This window comes from Plecotus auritus, assembly GCF_963455305.1.
Source record: "Plecotus auritus genome assembly, chromosome: 6".
NCBI classification, from domain to species: Eukaryota; Metazoa; Chordata; class Mammalia; order Chiroptera; family Vespertilionidae; genus Plecotus; species Plecotus auritus.
In genome coordinates, this window is record NC_137773.1 from 25,027,814 (window position 1) to 25,055,679 (window position 27,866).

Here is a 27,866-nt window from a genome sequence, read left to right on the forward strand (position 1 = left end):
GTGTACGTTTTCCTGAAAGAATTTGATTTTGACTGCAAAAAGGGATGAGAAGAGAAAGATGTGGTGAGAGTGTTGAGAAGGAGGCTTCCTTTGTTTTCATATTCACAAGGAGACAACATGCACAAGAATTTGGGCAAAGGGGAAGAAGCCAACAGCAATTGCTTTTTGCTATAGTGGCTCAAAATACAGCATGATATATGGACCTAAGAAAATGGCATCCTGGCAGGAAGCAAAGCGCACTTAATTCAGGAGCCAGTCATTAAGGAAGTATAATGATTAGGGCAGATTCCTCCTGTAAGTCTGTACCTGGAGGTGACAGCTAAACTCAGGGTGAAGGAACAGCAGCTTTGTGACACAGCCTTAATGCCCAGGGCACTGAAAAAATAGTAACGGGGGAGGAAGTATGTATAGTGTGTGTGTGTGTGTGTGTGTGTGTGTGTGTGTGTGTGTGTGTGTGTGTGTGTGTAGGATGACTACTTCAGTTTGCTGAGAAGGAGGGGAGGAGATGAATGAAAGCTGTGGGAAGCATGTTTTCAGTTGAATGCCAGGATGAGCAATTGGATTTTATTCTAAGTACAAATGGGAGGCAGTGGAGGAGTCTAAATAGAATGGCATGATTTTATTCCCATTTATAAAAAGGCTTTTCTCTAGCTAGTTGGCAAAGTATGAATTTCAAGGAGCAATGGTAGAAGCAGGAAAAGGGATGGAGATGGTGATGGTGACTTGGACCAGAGTGGTGACAGTGAAAATAGATAAGGATTTATTTGAAAGCTATTGTAGAAAGTAGGATCTGCTGATAAAATAGATATGGTGGAAAAGAGGAAATGCCACCCTGGATTTTAGATCTAGAATGTGTGCATTTTAACATCCGGGTGAAATAGCCTTTGTGGAAGCCACTGTGGATTCCACTGCTAAGCATGGTGGACCAGTCAAGGAGATACTTTTGAGCTAGAGAGGGACATTAAGTATCTTGGCCCCTAACTGTACCACACAAGATGTGCCAGCTCCTAACAAGGGCTCTTTGGAACTCCCATTTGGAACAGTACACTGATTTTCTGCATCATCATGCAGCCAAAGAGGATGGCTTTGTTTAAAAAACCCAATCCTGTAATATTTATTCACCAGAACATGACCTTTATTTGCCATTGTCGTCATCTACTGGTGTTTCATCCTTAAATTAGAGTCAACCTGGCCAACAGCATTTATTTGCAGTAACAACAGCTTCACTGCCTTATTTGGCTGCCTAATTGGTTCCCAGGTATGGAGTACTGTATTTTTGATCCAAGCTGGGAATCCACATTTGCAGATGGCTGGCTTAAGTTATAGGCAGATTTTCAACTGCATGGTGGGTCAGCATCCCTGATCCCAACATTGTTCAAGGGTCAACTGTACTTTGTTGAGCAGTTATGCCATGAGATTAAATTTGGAGATAGTTGTGAATATATCCTGTTGGAGATCAGCAGATTTGAGAAATGGTGCCCAGGAAAACATACAGATCATTAACTTTTAGATGTGACCTTTATATAGGTTATAATGAGGTTCCAGGATGTAGTCCAGTGGGACAGTTTTGTCAACTGCCACTATTGCTTCCTAAAGGATCCCATGGTGGTCTCCTCTGGCGCTCTAGCCAGTTTGGCTCAGTATATAGAGCATCAGCCTGCGGACTGCATCAGCCATGTCTTATGTGGGGTCCCTGAATAAAGGGTTTGACTCTGGTCAAGGGCACCTACCTTGGTTGCAGGCTTCTCCCCGGCCTGGGCCTTCGTCCAGGTGTGTGCAGGAGACAACCAATTTACATGTCTCTCTCACATTGATGTTCCTCTCTCATCGCTGTTCCTCTCTGTGTGTCTCTCCCTCTCCCACTCTCTCTGAAAATCAATGGAAAAATATCCGCGGGTGAGGAATTAAAAAAACAACCATGTGGCTTCTTTTGCATTTTATATGCTCATGATAGAAGGACTTCTTTAGGGGACAAATAGAATATACTGCAATAAATCTTTCAAAGTATTGTAACACTCAAAATGTCAATATTGGTTTAAAATGATTGTATCATTTTTGAAATAATGATTTGTGTGAGGAATATCATGAATTATAATTAATTTACATATGCATTAAAGTCCACTTTCAAGGAAACCCTCTTTTCTCTTTCAAACATTGGAAATTAAATATTTATATTTGTGATTTCATATATACATAGTTAATATTGCCTCTCAAAGCCACCTGCTCTCCACCATGTGTTATTTTCTCTACTGATTCTTTATAACCCATAGATTTGTAGTTAGGTTGGCCCCGATTGAAAATCATACCAAAGACCACATAAGTGGATAGTGGAAATTGTGAGCTAATTCCATTTCAATAGAACACAGGAGGTAAATGAAGCATAAATAGTCCCCTGGCTTCTAAGGATCTCTCCTTACAGTTTAATTCATTAAGGGATTTGAGTTTAGCTTTTAGTCCTTGAACTTGAATTACTGACTGGTAACTGAAATATACTTATTGTGTTTATTTGAGATTATGGCCAAGTTCCTCAAATTCTCCATGTCTCAACTTAAATTCATCTTTTCAAAATAGAGATAATCATATAATTCAAGGACCATGTCCTGTGTGGGGTCCTTGGGTAAAGGTAAATAGGAGGTTGGGAAACTGAAAAAGTTATTTTAATGTGACATAAAAATCATTGAAAACAAGGAAATCAGAAATAGAGAGGCCTAGGATGCGAAGAAAAGTTCAGTCTTCCTGAAAAATACATATTGGCCTCTATTTCTTTCCATTCTTATTAAGCAAACATTCCCCTTCGATGCTTCCATCTTCAGATAGGGCTAGTTTGAAAGTTTGGGCTCAAGTGACCAGTCATTCTAATGGGAGACGGTCCCAAGGGTTCCACCCTGTCTTTCTCAAACACAGGGCCCCGCCTCCTGGCCAGTTGTATATGAAGAAGACTTTTACAAAACCCCATTTCTTCTTTCTCTTTGCCTTCTCCTACCACCCTAAATAATAAGAAGAAAAAATCATTTACTTAATGTTGTTTTATTGTTTTAACTTGGGTCTCTCAGTGCTTCTGAATAGACAAACAGACACTTTTAGCCAAATTTAAACTAAATCTTTCCTCCAAAACATCTGACTTCCTTGCCACAGGCCAACTGCATCTTAGGAATAGCCTGCAATGAAGCATTAGGCAGGTATCTGTCTACAGAGCTGAGCACATAGTATTTTTAGCAACTTTTTTTGCATATTAAATCATAGTTTATTGGATACAAAAGAGATTTAAACATACCAGTATATAACCCCCAAAAGAACATGGAACCTGTCTTCTTTCCTATGATATTTCCATTTCAAGGTAGTACTTGGCATATTGGAAAGTCTTATTAAGTGTTTGCTATTAATTAATAAATGAATGAATGAATGAAAAAAATGAAGAAAGAGTTGAAAGAACAAAAGAGATTGTGGACTATATCACCTCTTTGCAAATGTGCAGAATGCCTCAACATCTGTCCCTATCCTTGCTCTCAGCCGTTGAAAAACTGGTTTTCTCCCCTTCACTCTTCATGTGTACAAATCCTACTCATCTTCCAGTGTTAGCTCACAAAGTCACTGCATTCAGAAAGTGACTACTGATTCCTCAAATGTCAAGATCACTCTCCTTATCTTGTACATTACCTCTCTGAAGAAATTTAATATCCGCTTCCTTAAATCAGAGCTTTGTGCATGTGATTTGGCCCTGCTATGCTGAGTGAACCCTAAGTGCAGAAAGTATACCTTTATTCATTGTATACACCAAGCCACGTTTAGGGTGCTATTCATTCTAAGTGCTCAACAAACACTTATGAACTAATAAATATGCAAAGAAGGTGACTGCACATAGAAGAACATAGGACCTAAGTGTGGCCATTCGGGAGAGTAGTCATTTGGGCTCACTAGGAGGAAAAACAAGGAATAAGAACTTGTGATACTGTGACATATCTTCTTATAAAATAAGAAATATATACTTGGTCTTCATTTCCATTTCTGTCACCTTGGAATTTCCTAAGTGATGAGAGCCATAAAGGTGTCTTTTGCTCTGTTAATGAGGTGACTTTTGAACTGCACCCAAGGATTGGGGCTGGTTGCCAGTGGAGCTAAGTATGTAACTATAGTTGGAACTTTCCATCTTATCTCCTTGACTTCCGGGGAGGGGGAAGAAAAGGAGCTGGAGCTTGATTTGAATCGCCAATAGCCAATGACTTAATCAATTATGCCATTGTGGTAAAACCTTTGTTAAAAAAACACAAAAGAACATAGTTTGGAGAGCTTCCTGGTTAGTAAACATGTGGAGCTTTGGGGACTGTGGTACAGAAGCCCTATGCATCTCTTCTATCTGGCTGTTCCTGAGTTATAATCGTTTACAATAAACCAGTTGTCCAGTAAACGAAATGTTTCTCTGAGTTCTGTGAGCTGCTCTAGAAAAGTAATCAAACCTTAAGAAGAGACCTTTGAAGCCTCCATGCACAGGTCAGTCAGAAGCCCAGATGACAACCTGGACTTGCGGTTGGCATCTGAAGTGGAGGGAAGGGTAGGGCAATCTTGTAGGACTAAGCCCTTAACCTGTGTAATTGATGCTATCTCTGGGAAGATGGTGATAGAATTGAGTTGAATTGTAGGACACCCAAGCTAGTATTCAAGCATTGCTTGGCATGAAGAAACTCTTCACCCCACAACACACAAGTTGGAATTGGTCCCAGAACCTTTTAGAACTGTTAATACAAAGCCCATGGTCTCCCTTGTCAGGTAATTCATGCTGCTGTGTACTAACTGAGCATAGCCCTATCATGGTGGGGCAGTGGCAATATTATTTTTATATAATTGATTCAACAATTATTTAGGGATAATTGATTGCAAGCTACTATGCTGAGGATAAACTGCCAATCAAAGCAGTAAGTGCCCTTTCCTCTTATAGTTTAGTATCTAGTGAGAGAGAATAGACCATAATTAAATAATCAGACAAATAGATGCATAAGTGCTCACCTGTGATTTATTTTAAAAGCAAAGAAACTATCTGACATACCTAATCTGGGCCATAAGAAAACAATTGTTGAAGTGTAATAAGAAGGATGAAGCAGAGTCAACTATGTGGAAAGGAGTGCTAATACATTTTAGACTGAGAACAGCCTATGCAAAGGCCCTGTGGCAGGCAGAGGTATATGGAGAGTGGTACATTCAGTAACTCAAAAGAAGACTGTGTGATTGGAGTACAGGGATTTTCAGAAGAGCATTAGTAGATATTGCTGGAGAGGTATGCAGGGTCCAGACCATGCTAGGCTTTAGGAACATGTTAATTATTTTATATTATTAGAGGCCCGATGCATGAAATTGGTGCAAGAGTAGGCCTTCCTTCCCCTGGCTGCCAGCACTGGCTTCCGTCTGGCACCCGGAATCCAGGATTCCCTCGCAGCACTGGCTTCGTCCGGAAGGTCGTCCAGAAGGTCGTCTGGTCTAATTAGCATATTATAGTTTTATTATTATAGATTCTAAAAGAAGCATAAGAAACCACTAAGAAGCATAAGACACCTTTATGGCTCTCATCACTGAGGGTAATATAATCAAATTGCATAATACAACATAGTAGTTTTAGTCAGCTCGACAGCCATAATAAAATGCCATAGACTGGGTGGCAAAAGCAACAAATTTATTTCTCCCAGATCTAGAAGCTGAAAGTCCCACATCAGGGTTCTGATGTGATCAGGTTCTGGTGGGAACCCTCTGCCAGGCTTATGGACAGCTGCCTTCTCACACTGTCCTCACCTGGCGGAGAGAGAGTGAGCTCCTACCACTTCTTCTTATAAGGACACTAATCCCATCTTGGGGGCCCCACTCTTATGACTTCATCTAAACCTAATCACCTCGAAAGGCTCATCTCCAAATACCATCCCATTTGGGAGTTAGGTCTTTAACATATGAATGAAGAGGGGTTGCAAACATTCCGTCCATAACAACAATATATTATTAATAGTAGCATCATTGAACATCTATCGATGCTTACTATGTGCCCGGCTACATCCTCACTACACCACCGTGAGGAAGGTTGCTAGTATCAGCACACTTTTGCAGATAAAGCAACTGATGTTCATGGGTCAGGGCTCGGACTGGAGTAAAGCAAGCTGGGGAGGAGGTACTCCCTCATTGGTTCCTGCCACAATCCTGAGAGTGAGCACTTGACATTTTGCACACTAGGCACCTCACTTGCCTCACGCTGCCTCACATCTTTAAGGAACCTGTCCTGGGTTACTTCACTTTTCGTGAAAGATCAAACCAGGTTTTGAACCGAGGGCTGTTGAGCTCTTTAAATGATTTCCTATCTCAATAATTTTCTGAATTTCCAGATGAACACTCTGCTACCCTTCTCATTTTGGGGCTCCCATAAAAATGAAATTCTTTGTGATGAAAGATTAAATTAGGCTCCACATTTGTAAATAGCTAGACTCGGCTGCAATGAATTCAGAGAATGAACACTGATAAAATGTGAGTTTAAATCCATGGAACAGACTATCTCAACATTATTCAGAAGATGAGAAAGAATGGGTCAAATATTTTAAAAGTAAATAGGGTTTTCCCATTAATGTTAAGCCAACAAAATGAAAATTAAATCTTCCGGCTGCAATTAGATAAATGGATGTCCATCAGATAGGAAACTACTAAAGAAATTAGCCAGGGGGTAGTCCTTAATCTGTTTGGGCTTTTTTTGTGTGGGGGGTGGTAGAAATGTAATCTGTTATCAGCGCAGGTATGATTGAATTATTAATAATATTGTGCAAGGCCACCTAGAAACCAGAGCTTGGGGACTTTTAAATCTATTCTAATTGAAACAGAGAACCAGCCACCTGGAAAAGACCCTGACTCTTCTCAAGATATGTCACAGCATGTGACACAGAGGACACGTGCGGTTTGCAGCGCAGTGGCAGCTGCAAGCTGACCTATTGGCAAATTTAATCTGCAAATGGGCTCCTGTTTAAGATAGTTAATGCCTTCCGTGATTAAGGAGGCTTCCTTCTATATTTCGGAAAGCCTAGTTAAAATCTTTCATGCCAGGATATTATGCAGATTGTCTAACTAACAGGAAGATTATGGATGCAAATAAATCAGATTTTTAAATTAAATCCCTCACTGGCCTCTTAAGAGGATAGTAATACATGCATAATTGTGAGAAAAAAATGCTCCCAGATCATCAGGATAAGAGAAGGGTCACATTGTCATTCTTTGAAGTGCTAGAAGTGTATTGAAGTTAGAATTAAAATCGTGGAACACCCCCAGAAGCTAACGAACCCAAGAACTGCTCAACCTAATACTGTTACTCGTTTCCTCTGGTTTTCATGGGGGTAGGACATCATATTCTAGGAGGATGAATGAGTTCCTCATGGGACCCCGAGTAAGTCACTTAATCTCTCAGTGTAAATTTCGATTGTGGGAATAGTTGGTGGTTAGAAACAGCTGGGGTCACTGACCCTGCTTCTTTCTGTGACCTCCTTGCCATCTCTTACCCCCAAGGGACCTCCTCTCTCACTATTACTTCTCATGGACCATCTGCTTTTTCTTTGGTGACAGTCTCCAGGAGCTGAACTGAAGGATCTTAAACTAAACCTAGGAGTTTGAGAGCATGAGGTTTACATTGGGGGAAACCTGGAATTGAATTCCAGGTCTGGCACTTAATAGCATGTGCCCCTGGTGAACTCCTCCACACTCTAGGTTATTAGCTTCTTCAGCTACAACGTGGGAACAATGAAGTGAATCTTACGTGGCAGAGATCTCTGGACTCTCTTAGTTCACAGAGTCCTTATTGTTTCAGTAATTGTTTCTCAGAGATCCTATGCCAAAAGAAGTAGCCAATAGTTCCTTTCTTATGTAGTTAGGTCCAAACAACTTAACACATATTCACACCCAAACAATTCAGTAGAATGTTAAAAAAAAAAAAAAAAGATATTGAGAGGATAAATATATACTTTAATTGAATGTTTCAGTAACCACACATACTTGTTCATGGGATGGGTGTGCCGTTGAGCACTGCACACTTTCTTGAACCTTGGAATCAGATTTGCTCTTCCACATCGATTTTCCCACCATACTTGGTTTTAATCACAGCAACTGCTGAGAAACAAGCTTTGTGAAGACATGACAAAGAGCACAATCTAATGTTGAAACTGATCTACCTCAAGCTAATAGTCTGCATGGTGTCTGACAGGCATTTTTCCCCTCAAAATTTATAATCTTGTCACAGCACCCCTGTGAGTTTGCTGCAGTGCCCCGAGGTACCTGATGTCACCTTGGGTACCATGGTTTTAGGGATTATATAGCTTGATTTTAGAAAAATGTGGGCATGTCCATAAAGAACTTGACTTTGGGCAAGTTTATAAAATGCTACCTGCTGATGTTCTTCTCCTCTACAGATTTTCTCTATGATCACATTTATAAGGAAGAAAAATGTGGTTTTTCCTCCTAGGGAATTAAGTGCTGCCAACATCTGATCATTCAGTGTGAATGTCTAACAAAGTGCCGCGTAGGGATGAAGCGTGTCCTCAAGAAACTCACAATGAGGCTGGGGAGACAGGATAAGCACAGATGAAGCAACAGTGAACAACTCACAATTGCTATGGTACAAAGCAGTAGGATTTCAAAGGAGTCGAAAGTGAAAGAGCTTACTCTTTTTGACTCCTGGCCCCTTTGGGTCCACCAGTGTGTGCTTAGTTATTTCTGCATTTCTCTCAGGGACCTGTAGGAATTTCCGGCAATCTCTCCCACCCTATATTGAAGTTGCAGGTCTCCGGGCAGATGTACTCAGCCAGTCTACATGAACAACTGTTGCAACTGTCACTCGGGCACCATAGTGGTTAGACATGAGGTTCCTTCATCTCTAAGAAGGTTATGACCTCTCTGGGCTGTACTTTAGAACTTGAGGTGCAAGGTCCCATTGCTGTCTATGAGATTTCCTACAGCTTATCTGTAATTTCTATCACTCACCTGCCTAACCCAGGACTGGGCTTGAGGAGCCTTATCAGAGACTCAGGGCACATCCAAGTTGGAGACTTGCCCTTCTGATCTTCCTGCTTCCTGCCACGTGGCCAGACTTTGGCCTCCTTTCATAACCAGGCTCTTATGCAATCAACCTGCATTCTTCCTTTTTTTCCTTCCTTATAGGATAAAAGCCAAGCCTTCAGTCTTCCAGGCATTGGTGCTCAGTATTTAAAGCCAAGCTTTTGATCTTCAAAAGTCCTTTTTATTCCCCGCTCAGGCACCAGACTCTAAGATTAATATCCCTGCTATAAGTTGTAGAACTCTAGTTAGAAACTAAGAAACAAAGAATACAACACTTCTGTCTTTCTGTTTCTGCCTTCATTCTGAGTTGAGGGCAGAGAGAGAACCATCGCTTCTGCCCCAATGCTGGGTTCTAGGAAGAGTGAGTTACCTCTTAATTTTACCAAAGATGATCCTACTGCAGTCAGCTCTCAGTAGCTAAAGAAGTCTCTAAGAGGACAGTCCCTGCAGAGACAAGACTATCACTAATAAAAGACAGGAGAGCCAGAACAAATTTGGAAAATGACAATAAAATAAATGATTCTTACGTTGATCACGATATTGGCAGAATCTACCATTTGTTGTGTGTGTACTATGTGCCATTCGGTTATCCTATGAGGTTGATAATCATTATCCCCATGTTTACTATTGAGGAAACAGAGGAATCTGATTCAACTTTAACTTTCCTGAGGTCAAAGGTTATTAGCATCTCCAGGCTTTACACTCCAGGCCAATCTGATTTGAAAGCACATGTTCTTAAGCATTAGAGCAGTGGTCCTCAAACTCTTTGGGGACCCCGTGACAACCTTAAAAATTATTGGGGTCCCCAAAGAGCTTTAATTTATGTAGATAATATAGATTTCTATTTACTTTATTAGAAATTAAATCTGAGAGATTTTAGAACTTTTTGTTAATAAACCATTATGTATTAACATAATAGCATACTTTTATCAAAAAAATCACTGTATTTTCCCAAAACATTAGTAAGAAGAGTAGTAATGCTTTATATGTTTATATATCTCTCTAATGTCTGATGGGATGGAAGACAGCTACATTCAGTCTGCACCAATGTCACACATCACATAGCCTCTAGAAAACACCACTGTACACTCGTGAGAGAATGAGAGTAAAAATGGCAATAGAATCTTAGTATGACGAAAACCATTTTGATCTGTGGATCCCCAGAAAGGGCTTCAGGGTCCCTAGAGTTGCCCATCACAACTGGAAAATGGCTGTGTTAGGATAACTACAAATGTATTGATCCCAGTGTGGCAAAACTCTACTAGTAGGCAGAAGAGGCAGGGTATGAATTGGGAAGTGTAGAGTAGGACCAGATCATCAGAGGGTGATTACTCAGTTAAGGGGTTTGCATGTTGTTCTGAAAGCACTGAGAAACCATTGATGGCTTTCAGCTTGATCAGAGCTTTGTGTGTGTGGAGGGGGCATTCTTTTTATCAATAAAAGGGGCAGGATGGATTGCAAGTAGAGAAATGGCACCCAGTAAGAACCCTATAAAGGGGCAATGTACTATACTATGTCTGGAGACCTTTCAGGATTTTGAGTAAAATAAATGTGTTCATTTATATAAAATGCAGAGAACAAAACCTGCTCTATAGTAAGTAATGTGTTAGAATTTGTAATAGTTGTTATTGTTGTAATAGTGCTATTGCTATTATTATTCATACTAAGTGAACAGTAATAAAAGCCAGAACTTGTCAGAATTAGAGAGACATCTTACAATAAAGTTCATAGGATGCTGTTGCTGATTAGATGAGGGGGTGAGGAAATTAAAATGTTAAGATACTGATATTTTGCCATTTGACTAACATAGGGACCCAGGCAGTTATTTTAATAAAGAATTGACTTGCAATAAGTATCTGAAAGTGTGGGAAGGAGAAGGGAAAAATAGAAAACAAGTGAACCCTTTTGGGACAAGTAAAATGATGCCTAAGTTTGTTGGTTTTATGATGCCCATAGAACACACATATGATGAGGTCCTTAAAACACAAGATCATACATCAATTCATGTCCCTCCTGTGCTTTAAGTTCTTCAGAGGTTTTTCATTACACCTTGGATTTTATTTTAATTTCTCCCAATAATCTACAGGCCCAATGTGTTATGGTTCTAATTGCTTTTCCAATTTCATCTTTGGCCACCCTCCCTTTCCATTGCTTTGGCTCAATATTTTAGTTCCTTGACCCCTGCAAGCTGTTTCCCACCTTGGGATATTTGCATCACTGTTCCCTTTCTTGTAATATACCACCATCACACCAACCCTTCACATGGCTGGATTTTTTATTTTTATTTTTTATTTCAGAGAGGAAGGGAAAGGTAGAGAGAGATAGAAACATCAATGAGGAGAGAGAATCATTGATTGGCTGCCTCCTGCATGCCCCCTAAAGGGGATCGAGCCCACAACCCATGCATGTGCCCTTGACCAGAATCAAACCCGGGACCCTTCAGTCCCAGTCCGCAGGCCGATGCTCTATCCACTGAGCCAAACCAGCTAGGGCTGGCTGGACCTTTTGATCAACTGAAATGTTACCTCCTTGAGAGCCTTTCCCTGATCATCCTGCTCAAGTCAGCCTCCCTCTGCCCTCGCATTCTTTTCTTTCACCCCTTCCTGTTCTCTATCTTCATAGACAGAACATTTCATGAGGACAAAGATTTGGTATTTCATTCATTATTGTTGACATGATGCCTAGGGAGGGTCCTCAGATATAGTGCATATTTGTTTCATGAGTGAATAAATAGGATCCAGAAGACAGGAATAGAGAGAGGGCATTAAAATTTAGGGAAATCTGTACTTTGGTCTGAATTCTTGTGTACTGATATTTTAAGTTAGCACTAATAAGCCAGCTGTCTTTAATAGGAGCTTCTTGTTCATTTTTTACTTTCAAAATTGTATGTGCCTCCAGTAATGAAATCTCTTCAATTATATTTACCCATGTTGTCAACTGGAACACTAATCTCTGAAAGTTGCCAAGTTAACAACAATGACATAATGCTTCCTTACAAATGCAACAACCTACCCTTTGCCTCAACTCCCAGTAAAGGATGACTCTCCCTGCTTCCACACTGCAGCTTCTTCACCCTATATGCTAGTCTGTCTTTGTGTGGTTAGAGGACCAGTGACATATTCTAGAAGAATAGCAGGCAGTTCGAGTATATTTTCTGAATCTGCCACTTACCCATTAGGTTGACCTATTAGCAGATCTCATTCATGAATGGTGAAAACAATACAAGGTTTAAAGAAATGTTGATGTTGCTAGTAAAATAATGGCATTGTTCAATACATTTTAGGTTCCCAGGCATTCAGTCACTTAATTGATAGAATAGAACTCTTATTTGAAAATCATTCTCTTGGAAATTTGAAGTTGTTGCTTGATTATAGTTTCCTTCTTTTGTAAGGCTGAACAAGATTCTATTGTATATGTACATTAAAACATATCTTCTTTATCCATTTATTCATTGACAGACAGTAATTTGTTTCCATATCTTGGCTGCTGTGAATAATGCTATAATGAACATGGGAGTGCAAATATTTCTTGGAGATAGTGATTTTATTTCCTTTGGATATATATACCCAGAAGTGGAATTGCTGGATCATATGGTAGTTCTATTTTTAATCTTGTAAGGAACCTTCATACTTTTTCCATAATGGCTTTACTCAATCATCTAACTGATCTTACTTTGCAATTCACATTTCCACCAACAGTGTACAGGGGTTCCCTTCACATCCTCACCAACACTTGTTATCTTTTGACATTTTGCTAATAGCAGTCCTAACAAGTATGAGGTGATATATCACTGTGGTTTGATTTGCATCTCCCCATTGATTAGTGATGTTAATATGTTCATATACCTGTGGGCCATTTGTATGTCCTCTCTGGGAAAAGATTTGAGTCCTTTGCTCATTTTTAATGGAACTATTGTTACTTTGCTATTGAGTGATATGAGTCCCTTATATATTTTGGATATTATCCCCTTATCAGATATATTGTTTGCAAATTTTGTCTTCCATTTCATATGTCACCTTTTCATTTTGATTATTTTGTTATGCACAAACTTTAGTTTTATGTAGTCCTACCTGTTTAATTTTGCTTTTGTGCTATATCAGAAAAATCATTGTCAAGATCAGTGTTAAAGAGCTTTCTCCCTATGATTTCCTCCAGGAGTTTTACAGTTTCGGGTCTTATGTTTAGGTCTTTAATCCATTTTGAGTTCATTTTGTATAAGGTGTAAGATGAGGGTCCAATTTCATTCTATTGCAAGTGTGTATACAGTTTTCCTAATATCATTTATTAAAGAGAGTATCTTTTCCCCATTCTGTGTTCTTGATGCCTTTGTCAAAAACTAGTGAACTGTATATGCGTGGGTTTATTATTTCTGGTTCTCTATTGTGTTCCATTGGTTCATTTCCTAAACTATATCTTTTAACCTTGTAATGATTTATTAACAAATTAGCCATATTTTTTTAATTTTATGAAATTTTATTATTCTCTACTTCTTCCTTTTTTATAGTATCTTATTCTTGATTTATAGATGTATTCTTTAAATATTTCTGCATGTGCTAATTAGAATTTATTTATTTATGTTTTTAAAATTATATCTGTCCTACAGTATGATTCAGTTTGTCTTGATTTTTTTTAACGTTGTAGGTTTTACTAAATCGTCTAACTCAGTGGTCGGCAAACTCATTAGTCAACAGAGCCAAATATCAACAGTACAACGATTGAAATTTCTTTTGAGAGCCAAATTTTTAAACTTAAACTTCTTCTAACACCACTTCTTCAAAATAGACTTGCCCAGGCCGTGGTATTTTGTGGAAGAGCCACACTCAAGGGGCCAAAGAGCCGCATATGGCTCGTGAGCCGCAGTTTGCCGACCACAGGTCTAACTGATCTTATTTTACCCAGTTCTTGTAGGACTGAATCAATAAAACAGTCAGCTCAGCCAGCGTGGCTCAGTGGTTGAGCATCCACCCATGAACTAGGAGGTCATTGTTCCATTCCTGGTCAGTGTGCATGTTTGATCCCCAGTGTGGGATGTGCAAGAAGCAGTTGATCAATGATCCTCTCTCATCATTGATGTTTCTATCTCTCTCTCACTCTCCCTTCCTCTCTGAAATAAATAAAAATATATTTAAAAAATAGGACAGTCAAATGAATATCAATAGGGCTTATCACTGGCTGGTTTCATAGTAGAATGAGCAGGCCAGAAGATAATTTTTCATTTTGGAATCTCTAAGTGTCAGCATGCAGAGCACTTCACTTTGGAGACCCAACTTCCACACTCAATACCTTAGTCTATTCAAGACTATAGACATTTTTTGCAAAGGGAAGAGCCTTCTATTATATACTTTCAGGGTTGGGTAGGGAGAGGAGTTAAACAGTGGAAAGGATGGCAAGTGAATTGATATTTCTTCCTATGGATTTCATTTTAGCACCCTCTCCATTTCTAGCCCCTATCTTGTGTCATTTTAAGTGTTGATAAGTCCTGAACCTCTCCAAGTGTCAGCAGGTATCTGAGTGCTGTCTTTGGCTGGTCATCTCTTCCCTTCAGCTGTCATCATCCACCCATCTACTCTCCATCTTCCAGAAACACATGAACTTCATAGTCCACTTCATAGCTGCCCTTTACATTCTCTTCATTGTTGTGAGATTTCGTCTGCTTTTCTCCTTTCCTATAATTTCAAAGAGATCTTGGGGGAAAAGAGATGATAAATGATTATTTAGTTCACTATTACCCTTACTTTTCTTTCTCTGTTTGTCCTAAATCAAGGAGGACCATTACCTTCTTAAGGGGCAAAGCCAACATCTCTTAGTTGGCCTACTTTTATATCCTGAAGATTTGTTTTAAAGAAAAGCTATCTTCTTTAAAAGTTTAAGCCTCCGCTTTTCTCCAATTATACCAAGTTTCTCTGCTAGGAGGTATTGATAACTCCTTCTTAGGCTTTTAAATCTTGAAATGTTCAGGTTTATTTTATGTGTAGGTGTATAATGTTCTGAGTAAAAGACAAGTGGATCACCAAAAAACACAGAAATGGACTTTAGAAAAAATTTCAACAAAAAAAGAATCCAAGGATTTCTTTATAGTTTCGTAAGTTCTCACTGTCACAGGATACTCTGGACTGAACAAATATTTTGAGAGAAAAACCATTCCAGTCACTATTTAGGTATTTTTTTCAATAAATTATGGGAATTATAGCTCTGTTCTTTAAATAAACGTTTAGTATGTACTTACTGGGTAAAGGACCTTAAACAGAACTTTTCATGGGAAAATTAAGTGGAACCATTATGGACTAGTTGGTTAAGAGTCCAGTAAAACTGGGTTCAAACCCAGATCTGCCCATTCTACCTGCTCTAAGAGAGTTAAAATCTCTGAGTCTTGGTTGCCTCAGTGATAAGTGGTATTAATAATCCCTCCCTAGTGGGGTAATCATGAGAGATGGAAGTAATTTGTAAACAAAGAAATAAACACAAAGCCTGGCAGTTGGAAAGCACCCATCAAATGGTAGCTACCGTAAAGGCTGTGTAACTCCATGAGGCTTACACTTAGCTCTCCTTAATGTCTCTCAGTCCCTCCACCTTTGTGTAAGCTTATTCTATTTTGCTCAGTCCTGAGAGTATTAGAATACTGAGCCAGGCCATCACCTAGTCAATATTATTTAACCCAATGAATTGACAAACAATAATGACTCCGCAGGATTGTTTGTTTTGCCCTTTTAATAATTACTTATTGAAGAATCACTGACTAATCTCTGACATGACAGGTTTTGACATCTCCCAATTATGTGCACATTATGGAATTCATGAGTTAGAGCTGTTGTCCTTTTCTGTGGTGGAGATGGAGTTTGCAACTCCTAATTTGCCTCATAAGATGGGTCCAGAAGCCAGGCAGAGATGGGATGCTTTTGATAACATTCACACTGGTTTCCAGGGAAGCTATAAACATATTACAAGGTGTTATTAGAAATTTGCAAATGTTGCTAAATCTGTAGGAATGAATTTATTTACTTTGAGCATACTAGTTAACAACTGCTTATAAACTAGGGAAAGAAAATCAGGTCTAGTCTTGAACAACTACTACTACTTATTGAGCCCCATAATATACAGAGTGCTGAAATAACCCAACAAACTGCTGATGAGATGCTGAGTTTTTAATTCATGCACCCATTTAACGAACATTTATTTTGTATGTCAGGCTTTGTATTAGACACTGGGGATCCAATGGTGATGTGAAATATCCCTTTACTCAGCATCTCCACACTGTAGACACTTACCGACCCTTTAGTCACTTAGGAGCCGTCTCTGTTAAAAGATCAATTGTCATGGAATCGCAGTTCTTGTGTTCAAGTAACTCTTATTTTACTTGATAATGACTCCAAAGTGCAAAAATAGTGATGTTGGCAATTCCATTATGCCAAAGAGAAGCCATAGAGTGTCTCCTTTAGGGAAAATGTCCATGTGTGTAGAAAAATCATGGTATTAGTCTTTCTCTGACTGAATTATTTCACTTAGCATAAAACCTTCTAGGTCCATCCATCTTGTTGTAAATGGTAAAATTCCATTCTTTTTTATGGGCGAGTAACATTCCATTGTATATATGTACCACAGCTTCTTTATCCACTTGTCTGTTCATGGGCACATATGATAGCAGTAACTTTTTAATCTTTAAAAACAGCTTTATTGAGATACCATACCATAAAAGTCATCCTTCTAAAGTATACAGTCCAATGGCTTTTAATATACTCAGGGTTGTGCGGCTATTGCCGTTATCTAATTTTAGAACATTTTTATCACTCCAAGAAGAAATCCCAAACTCATTAGCAGTTACTCCTATTCCTCCCACCCCAGCCCCTGGCAACCACTAATCTACTTTGTGTCTCTATGGATTTGTCCATTCTGAACAGATAATTGGAATTATATAGTATGCAGTCTTTTATAACTGGCTTCTTTTGCTTAGTATAATGTTTTCAAGGTTCGTCCATATGGTAGCATGTATCAGTACTTCATTCCCCTTTATAGTTGAATAATACACGATGTAGCAATAATATGATATATACAATGGATACATCATTTGGTTCATGTATATAATATACAATGGATATATTGCATTTTGTTTTATCCATTTGTAAGATGATGGATATTTTGGCCGTTTCCACTTTGGGGTGATTATGAATAATGCTGCTATAAATATTTGTGTGTGAGTTTTGGGGTGAATATGTGCTTTCAGTTTTCTTGCTTATATACCTAGAACTGAAAATGCCATCATATGGTAACTCTGTTTAACATTTTGAGGAACTATTTGTGGCTACTCCATTATGCAATCCCACAAGCAGTGTGTGAAGTTTCCAATTTTGCCACATTCTCAACCAACACAATAGCAGTGATTTTTCAACCGAGAGGATATTCATTCCTAAGAGGGACAAATCAGAATCTAGTGGTGGATGGTTTGGAAAAGACCCTCAAATCCTATTGTGACTTCAAAACACACACACCACAAACACACAGAGCCAGGCTCCTATTTGGTTGACTTGGGGTATATCATTTATTTTGATTAGCCTTAATAACATGTATGTAATAATCGTACTTACCTTATAAGGGCTTTTGTTAGAATTAAATGAGATAATGCTAGTTAAAGCCCTAATACATAATGGACACTCAACAAGTATTAGCTACTAATATTATATCAAAGGCTCAATAATTTTCTATTATATGAACACACTATGATTTAGCTAGCCAGTTCTATTGTGGGTCATTCGGATGTGTTTTCAGTTTTTCATGATCATTAACAATGCTCTGAGAAGTAGCCTTATGGCTAGATTTTTGCCCACATCCATGATTGTTTTCCTTGGATGAACTCCGTAAAGTGTTACTGTTTGGTGCATTTTAAAGAAATACTGTCTAGGACCTCATTACATTTCCCAATGTATATTCTTGTTGAATTTAGACTGAAATTTTACTTTGGGAAATGTAATCAGGTACTAGACAGTATTGTTAAACTGGTTTTGTAAATCTTCATCTTGTACCTTACAAACATAATACAAAATAAGACCGTCTTGGGCAGGGCAGCCTAAATTTAATTCTAAAACCACTGAATGAGAAAAGGTACAAGAGGATATTTTCTCTCAGGCTCTCTGATCTCGACTCTTGGATTTCTGTACCTTTTCTCCTGTGGCATCAATACCCTACATTAAGGGAATATTTTATTAGGTAAAGTCCATTAAGAATCCAGAGTCTCAAATTAATACAATATTTTAAAGGCGGGATGTTTTGTTTTCCTAGATTAAATGCCACATTAAAGGATCACTCATGTGGCATTACATGCTGTAACATGCACAGAGGAATTGCAAACCTTGCTAGAAATTCCAGAGGTCATCCTCTGGGCATTCGGCACACAAACCAACACAGAGGCCTGTGCATTCGGCGCTTAGTGATCCTAGAGGAGAATCCCATGAGATTCCTCAGTAGAGACACGTGATTAGTTCTGCACATACAAAACGTGAAAATCAGGAGAGGATCATCCTAATTCCCTCCATTTGCACAGGACTTTGTGGCTTACATGGAGCTTTTTGCAAAAGGGTAAAATTTCATGCATCCAGTTTCTAGCTGCTCATTAAGATGGATTGATAGGTAGTAAAATTCAGGTTTCTGGGTCACTTTTGTTCACACGAATGATTGACTTGCAGTGCGTCTCTCCATTTCTCTGCAGATGGAGACCCCAGTGAGCCACTGCTAGGAAGAAGAACTGACATTTTAGTGAGGCTTGGCAATGGGCCAAGCCTATAGTAAGCACTTTCCTTACATTGTCCCTGAAGCCACTCAACAACCCCATGAAGTAGTTCCTATTATTTTGTTCTTCCATTTTGCAAATACAGAGGCTCAAAGATGTTAGATTCTTTGCCAAAGGTCATGAAATTCATAAATGCCTGAGCTGGGGACACAAACCAGGACTGTCTGACACCTAAAGCCTATATTAAGAATCTCCAGACTGGCTGAGGTCAAAGGTTTTAATAAAATTGTAGATATTTAATGTGCTAATTGGACAGGGTGACCTAAAAGGTTCCAGGGTGGGCAGCACTAATCTAACTTGGGGGAGGGTATGGGGAGTTTGGGTGGAAGGGGACCATGACAAGGGTGATAAAAAAGAATGTGTCCATGTGCTGTCTGTCATGCTGAATAGTGTAACGTAAGAAGGCTGTGTATTTGTAATTGGCCTTTTCTGTGTCAAGCAGAAAAGCCTGAATTAGGTCAGCCTTTCAGAGCGTCCTCTGCTGACCCCTTTGAAGCCTGTGGCCCCCTTCACATAAACTGTGAATTAGACACTAAGTTCCATGATATAGCAGAGGCTGAATATATACGTCTTATGCATTGATGGTGCTGAACATCCAGTCCTATCCTGTTAGCTGATGTAGTAGGTGCTTAAATATTGGTTTACTATTGATGGTGGTGATGATAGTAAATACTCAGTGAGTAATAGTAATGTATTCTTTCTAAGCCTTATCTCATCTCATCCTTACAGTAACTCCATGAAGTATAGGGTGTCTCCCCAAAATGTATACACACACTTTGAATAATTCTACAGGCAGTGTTTATCAAAATACATTTCATTTTCAAAAGTGGGAGCTATCAGCTGTTAAAGTGTGTATACATTTTTTGGAAAACCCTGTATTTGTCTCCCTAATTTATAGATTAAAAAAAAAAAAAAAACACCGACAACACATGGCTTAGGGAGATCTTGTAACTTGCTCACATTCACAATAAGTGGCTGAAAATCAGCTTTGCCTGATATTGGAACCTTGGCAGTGAACACTATGCTATAGTAACATATAGCTATAGTTATTGATTTATATGCACTTGTTATATTTCTAAAAAAGCACATATTAAACTCAGATTATAGAATTTAGGTTTTGTGAAGGAAGAAACTTTTGTTTTAACCATATCCCCAGCACCTAGAACAACTCCTGGCATTTACTAAGTGCTCAGTAAATTTTATTTTGTGCATATGCTTACAAAAATGAGTAGGAACAATTATTTCAATAAGAATAGAGTTACAGGCTAGAAATTAGTGATTCACAACAGGTTTTGTTGTCAGGGTTGGGTTGTGTTTTGTTTTTTTTATTATTGCAAGCATTTTAGTAAGGGTAGAACTCTAAACCTAAATATCACTCTAACAAATTCAGTAATTTACTCATTCATTCAAGAAATATTTACCTCCATTCAATAAATATAACTGCACATTTACTAAGTGCTAGAAACTTACCATCAGAGATATATTGGAAATGATAAACAACAATAAGAAAACAGCTATTGCAGAATGCAATGTGCCATGAAGAAGGCCAAGTAGAAGATGTAGAGACAGAAAACAGCAGAAGGGACTATGGTGTTGTCAGAGTATTTCTCAATAAAATAGGAACAGTTCAGCTGAGATACTGAGGAATGCCAAGAACACAAGGAAGGGACACAGGGGGTGACAAGTGCAAATGCCAGACACTTTAGGAAAGAACTGACATGTTGGAGGAATAGAAAGCGGGTCAGTGAGTCTTCTGAGAAATGGTCTCATATGCAGTCCTCTTACCAGACTAGAGGATTGTACGGGGCTTCCTTCAGTCTCTTACCTCCTTTACTACATGTCATTGTATTAAAGCACCAGCCAAAAGCTTTATTTTTCTTGGTTTTGGGTGGAGGGGCCAGTTCCCTGTTGTTCATAGTAGAAAAGTATGATCCACAAAATAGAAACCTTTGAGTCTACTTAATCCAGAACTTTTGTCTTGAGGGAGGGTGGGCTGCACTGTTGAATAAATGCAGGAGGAACTTTTCAGGGAACATGGAAGAGCAAGTTTAGTAAGCCCAGAGGCTTGATCTATGGCGGGGACAGTCCCTTCATTGGTTACAGTGGAAAATTCCTCAAGCACAGCCTGGGCCTACCGGATTCATCATGCAGCTCTGTTCCAGTCCAGCACATGTTCCAGGAAGATGACAGGGAGAATTCCCCAAATGTGATTTTTCCAAGGCCTCCTGTTGCAACTTAAGCTCACGTCAACTCAAAGCAAGATATCTTCTCGCCACTTTGAGACGAACTTAGCTTTTTCCCCCTCCACCCCTTCTTCCCGTCCCCTGTTGCGGCAATCTGCAAGAGAAACTAGAGTATACAACTACTGAGGAGCTGACCCCTGGAGCCTTGGTGATGGACACAGCTTGTCACATGGAAAACCCAGCTCGGTAACTGGTGCTGAAGAGCATCAAATCAGTTTGCACCAGTCTTCACCTGTTACTGGAATGTCATAGGTGACTTTTGAACAAATAGTCAAACAAGCACCTAAGACTTAACCACCTGATGAGAAAAACTTGGACTCTCTTGCAAGCTGAACCCCGTCCAATCATATCAAAGAATATTCCTATCTGTCCTTCCGGAGACATGCTGTCGCTTTCTGGAGAAGGGGACAATCCCATTTTCTACCTGCCAGAGCATCTATTCTTCATGGAAAGCTAATGGCAATTTCCAGCCTCAGTTGAGGACTTGTTCCCTCACCCCCACCCCCACTTTTTTTTTTTAACTTCAAATACTTTGTAAATTGTGTTAGCCGAAGCATTGTATGTATATAATTAACTCACAGGTCCCTCTGGGCTCATCTAGCTAAACTCGAGGTGCTTAACTGAGCAAGACATTTGCTTATGTCTCCTTCTACAATGACACCCGTGGAAACGAATCCCTTCTACAACAGGAAGCCGGGGAAATGTCTTTTCCAAATTGGCTTTCCAGTGACTTAATGATTTTGGTTTCATAACAATAATGATCGAATTTTGCTTTCAAATACAGAATTTGCGACTTGGGGAAGCAGGGTAGGGGGTGGTAGGGAATTCGGTATTTTCCTCCTCTTTCAAGTAGAAAGACAGGCCTCTTTTTTTGTATTCACTGGATCTTTGAAATTCCCTCAGGGTGGCAGTGGCTCTCTGTGGGCACAGGGCTCCGAGGGACCAGGCATGTTGAGAGCAAATGTAAGCCGGCCCCGCAGTGTCCTGTCTTCACAAGCAAAACCCACAGGAAGGCCTGCAGCACTTCCCCAAAACAAAGTGCCAAGGGCGAGGGAAGGGGCACTGTTCAGACTGACTGTGTTGACTAGATTCATACATAACTCAGCCCTCTGCTTCCCTCTGCCTGTGTAGACATAAACGCCTGCAGTTATGGCTGTTTGAATGAAGAAGTGGGCTGTGATGGTAGAAAACTTCTGGCCGCTGCTTCCCCTTCTATTCCCAGCACAGAGGGCTTCAGCTGGGCGCTGAGGAGCTCTTTTCCCATTCTGTCCTCTCTGTTGAGGTTTGGATTCCCAGGCCTTGCCCTTTAACTCCATCAAAGGACTGCATGCATCACATAGGGGTGAGCAAAAGGGACCTGGATGTCCACTTCCTTCCTACCTAAGCCAACCCACTTCTCTTTGCTGTCCTGAAGCGCAGGTGTCCGAAGACAGGCTGCAAGCCGGGGGGCTGTGGGCGGCAGAGTAAACGCCGCCCTCAGCTGCGTGGCACGAGAAGGGGGAGGTTGAGAGAGCGCGTCAATGCTTTTCACCTGAGCCTGCAAGCGAGCGGCTGGCTGCCCAGGTGCCGGTTCGCGGCTGCGTGCGCCCCACTGCCGCAGAGAGCAGCAGCAGCCTCTGCCTCGGCCACCACCGCTACTGGGAGAGTCCTGGGCTGCTGACGCGGTTGGGAGGAGCCTCGCCTTTAATGCACCAGCCGCCTCCAGCCTCCAGCCTCCTGCAGCAACAGCAGCAGCAGCCGCAGCAGCAGCCGCCGCAGCCGCAGCTGCGAGTGCGCGCGTGTGGGTGTGAGGGTGAGTGCGCTGGTGCCGGCCGCAGCACCCTGCCCAGCGCCCTGCCAGCTTCCTTGCCTCCGCCGGAGCCGCCCTCCTCTGGGACCAGCACCCCCACCCGGGCCCGGCCAGCCTGAATCCTGCCCCTGCCATCTCGCCCTGCAGCTCGAGTCCAGAAAGGCACCATTTTGTCGCGGCTGCCCCTCTCCCGAGGGGAGGAGGGATCTTTTTTTTTTTTTTTTTTTTTTTTTTTTTGCATTTCGGAGCGACTGCCAACGAGGAGAACCTGTTGGGCATCTCCCCAGCCCGGCTTGTGAGCGCCTCCAGGGCGGCGGGCGGGACCAGACCCCTTGGGGCACGGCGCATCTTGGCACCGGAGGCAGGCGCAGCATCCTCGCTGGGAATTGGAGCTGGAGTGAGCGCACCGCGGGAGAAGCCGCCACAGCCTCGGAGATCCCGAGTGGAGGAGGTGACAGCTCCATTGCCGGGTTTTTATTTTTATTTTTTCTCCGCCTCCCCGTCTCCTCCTCAGGCTCGGACCATGGTGCAGCCCCACTGGCTCCCCTGCCCCCCTCTCCTGTGAGACTGGCTGCGGGGAGGGATCATGGATACTTGTCTGCCGGCTTCTGGTTCCCACGCAAGTAAGCCTGCTGTCAATGGAGGAGGACATTGATACCCGCAAAATCAACAACAGTTTCCTGCGCGACCACAGCTATGCGACCGAAGGTAACGCCAGCCCCGCCGCATTCCGCCGCTGGGGCCGGGCGCAAGTTGCGGATCGCTGTGCTCCGCGGGCTGCAGGGCGCGTAGTGGCGGAAACGCATCCGGGGCTGGGGCGGGGGCTCGGCTCGCTGGGGCGGCCGCTGGAGCGCCCCACATTCATCCGGGCTCCGCGAGGCGAGCCCGGTGTTCAGCAGCAGGTGGACCCGGCGCCCACGGGAGTTAAAATGGCCCTCCGGGATTTTTCAGGGTGGGGCTCCCACTGGAAAAATGACCCCCCAGAAAACAGATAACCCTCCCCCAAGATGTTTGCAGGGGATCTTGTAGGGAGAGAAGAAGGAAGGGGCCCAGAGGACCGCGGGTCCTCCCCTCCCTGAGCCGAGTGATGCATCTCTCAGTGGCTGCAGGGAGGGCATGGTTTCATTTCCTGCCGGCTCATCTCTGGCACGGTTACCTGCTCAGACAATCAAACCCCCAAAAGGCCCTTTGCAGAAGGGCGAGCCCCTCTCCCCTTGGAAGTGCATTTGCAGGAAATGAAAAGGTGGCTGGGGAAACGGTGTTCTGGCGAGCGAATTAGTGTGACACGTGGGGCGAGCAATGCGATGAGTGGGGTCTTTAAAAATCACCATTATGAATTCTGCAGCAGTAGTTTCTGCTGAATCAACAGCCAGCAGAAAGCAAAAGGGTTCAGTAAGCTGAGCTTTGCCAAGAGGTGAAATTGTCGCCTCTCCCTCTCCCAGCTTGTTCTGATATTAGCCTGGTGCTGTGCACGCGGGCAGAGAAAAGTCAGCAGGTGGAACTCATTCTGCCTTTTGTGTGTGAATAGAGTGGAGGTTTTTGTTGTTTTTTAAATACCAAAACTTTTGTATTTTTGCTTTCATTTTCTACCTGGAGGCCTTTATCCTTAACCACTCATATAAAGTGTTGCATTATCACATGGTCATATCCACGTGAGGAAATGTGTGCGAACGTGCTTTAGGAAAATGTAGCAAGGTGTGTTAATTTAAGACTATTATTCTTGGGTGCTAAAATATCTATAATATTTAACAAATCAAGATAACTAGAGAAATGTGATAGGGGAGTAAAAGAGTTCAAGCTCCGAAAGAAATAAAAAGACACAACTTGGGGGGAAAGCTGGCATTTTCTATAAATATCCTTGGAAGTTTTAGATAAAAAGACTGCCCGGCGCTATTGAAAATATGTTCTCTGTTCATCATCATTATTGGAGAACAGCAAGCCTCATATTTCCATGGCGCTAGCAGATTAAGCAGAGTTGTATGAGCTCTGGCCTCCAGGAGCTTAGAAATGGCTTTTAAGATATTCCGCCTGTCCCTCCCCCATACCAAGCACCATACTTGCTGATTCTTTTCATTTGCATGGTGACAACGTAGATGTAAGATGTTCATCCTCAGTCTTAGTGCTTTGTCACTGGCTCAGTTACCAGGTAGGATATTATTAGCTCTGTGTCTGAGACTGGCATCCAAGAAAGAAGTTGGCCTTGGGTCTGTTGGCTTTATTGGGGACACCACTTCTGTTTGTGGCAACAAAGGAAGAGGGCTGCCTCCGTGTCTTCCACTGTCTTGCATAATGCTTCCGAGTGCAGGCAAAGGAAACTTACTGAGCTGAGAAGATGGGCAGATTGGGGCCCTGTGTATAGAGAATGCACAAGGGCCCTAGATACTACCTAATCTTTGTTCCTATGTCATGGCATTTTGGTAAATTGATTCTGAACAAAATGTCTGGGTTTATTTAGTCAAAATAAGGCAAAGAGCTTTCCAAAACCTTTCTAGATCAACCTCTCAGATTTCTCTTTGTCTCTCTCTCTCTCTTAGACCTCGACATTGTAAAAAGCAGGAGTTAGGTAGGGCAGGAAGTTCTCTATGGTCTTAATCTGTTCATTTTAGGGAATGAATATCCATGCAGTCATGTTGGCCAGAGGAGGAAGAGGCCCTCTTCTGATGAATACCTTACAGGCACTGGTACAGCTTGAAAGGGCACCAGATGAAAATAGTCTTTGTTAAAATCCACTTTATTGGGGGTTTGCTCCCAAAGTTCTCTTCCCCTTTGTTAACTTAAACCCACTTTCTGAGGAATTAGCATCCAGGTCCTTCTGTAGACTTTGCTTTTTTCTCTCTCTTTTGATATTTTTCCTACCTGCCAAGATATGTCAGATTTTTTCCTACCAGATCTCCTTCCCATTTGTCTCTGAGCTTTCTTCCCTGTGCTCAGATCATTCCACACTGCAGTATTCTATTTAAAGCTGAAAGGGCTTTGCTGTGTAGTTAGTGTGAAGGACTGTAAGCTCAATTTGCATTGTAAGTGGTAGCTGCCTGCAAGTTTATCTAGCTAAGAGCAATGAAAATGCTGAAGGACACTTTTACCCAAGACCACCTCTCTCTCCTCTCTCTCTCTCTCTCTCTCTCTCTCTCTCTCTCTCTCTCTCTCTCTCTCTCTCTCTCTCCAGAAATTCATAGGTGTATTTATTAAAGACATTCTTATGACTCTTATTCTGGGCATTAAAATTACCACCCTTTCTTACCATTTTCTATTTTTCCTCCCCTTTTAAAATTACCATCTTTGAGCATCTTCTATGTTCCAAGCACTGTGCTGAGTTTTTTAAAGTAGCATTTTAATATAGCCAAACCCAGCTAAGTGGGTGCTGTTATTTCCATTTTCAAATAATGAGACAGCAACAGAGGCCCAGAGATGTTACTGGTTTGCCAAGATCACACAGACAATCAAGGCAAGAGCTTGTCTTCAAACCCAAGACTGTCAGAGGACCCACCACAGCATCTTCCACTAGGAAGTTCTGCACAGCTTCAATTTCCTTTAACCATGAGCTACTGTTATGGGGAAGATCACAATGGTTTTGTCTTTATGTATAAACTGTATTCTCATCTGGGGTAGAATTCTTTGCAGGGATCATTTGAAAGTGTATATAGGGGTTAGATATGAGGAAAAGCATGGGTGGGGTTGGAATACACACACACACACACACACACACACACACACACTGGTTTTATTGGTTTCCCCCCAATGTGATCGGTCTCTCTCTCTCTCTCTCTCTCTCTCTCTCTCTCTCTCTCTCTCGTTTTATTGTTTTTTTTCCCCAATGTAGAACCCTGAGTTCCCTAACCAGAGGCGCATCTCTCAAACCTATCTGATCTACATGTGGCTTTCCTTCTATATTTTTAGACTTGTCGGAACCAACTGAAAATCCCCCTCCATTAGAGCTATCAAAAAGTTTTCTAGATCAATCTTCCTACTCCCAAATGAGGCTACAGAGGGAATAGGTGGGGTTTATAGGAATGGCAATCTGGTTAGAAGGGGAAGTCAGAAAACAAATTTTAAAACAACTGCTCTGGTTTGGGTTTCCTTACCTGTAAAATGGGAATAACAGTAGAACCTATGCCACAGAAAAAATTAATACTGGGAAATCACTGAAGACAGTGCCTAATATAAAGCCAGACCTCAATAAATGTCCTCAATACATTATAGCTGTTGTTATTATTACTTATGCTGCATTTTCATAGCAAGCACTATTTTTCCTCAAATAGTTTGATTTGAGTTTATCTTAAAGGGAAGGGCTGGTGGGAGTAGGGGAGAGGTCACACTGAAACTCACCACAGTGTCTTCTGGGCTCAACCACTAACCATGGATCTTGCCATTTATTAATTTGCCTTAATGTATTTGCTGGTTATATTCTGGTAGCAAATAAGTTCTGTCTTCTCTCGGAGGCCTTAAAAACCCATACTATTTGTGTGTATTTAAGGAAGAACTAATTATTCCATGTAGCTCCTTCCAATAATTAAAGGCAGATTCACTCTGCCTTTAAGTCCTTGGACAAATGTTAATTGACTTTGTGCAGAGGCGGTCCAGCAGACATGTTTCAGTTCAGACATGGTTTCTGTCCTCGTGGTGCCTTCAGTCTGGCCGAGGAGGTAGATGTTAAATAATTTTGCAAATAAATATGTGGTTACCAATTGTAGTCAGTGATCTTGCAGGAAAAGCACAAGGTGCCTAAGGTCATATGTAAAGCGGAAAGGCAGATCTAATTTAGATTGGGGATTCAGAGAAAGTTTAAGCTGAGAACTAAAGGCTGAGTCAGGAATTAACAAGAGCTAAAGGCATTTCAGGTTAAAAGGACAATCTGTACAAAGCTCAGAGATATAAAATAGTTGGACAAGTCCAAGGAATGGTAAGATACCATGGCTGGAGTGTAGGGAACTAGAGGAAGTGTGATGAAGATGAGACTGGAGCCTGCAGTTTACTTTAGAATGCACCAAAACCAAGA

General features: G+C 41.2%; 1 protein-coding gene across 3 annotated transcripts in view; it reads left to right on the forward strand.

Moving 5' to 3' along the window:
- The window catches only part of PPP2R2B (protein phosphatase 2 regulatory subunit Bbeta), a 342,634-nt gene that overhangs the window by 89,910 nt on the left and 224,858 nt on the right, over nt 1–27,866 (forward strand). Inside the window, exon 1 of one of the 3 annotated variants that reach the window (XM_080673089.1) lies at nt 22,487–23,578. The exons of the other annotated variants lie outside the window; for them this stretch is intronic. Within the exon in view, the coding sequence (XP_080529215.1) occupies nt 23,509–23,578 (70 nt within the window). The 5' untranslated portion in view covers nt 22,487–23,508. Of the gene's footprint in view, nt 1–22,486; nt 23,579–27,866 lie in introns of those variants that run through there. 3 annotated transcript variants of the gene reach the window in all.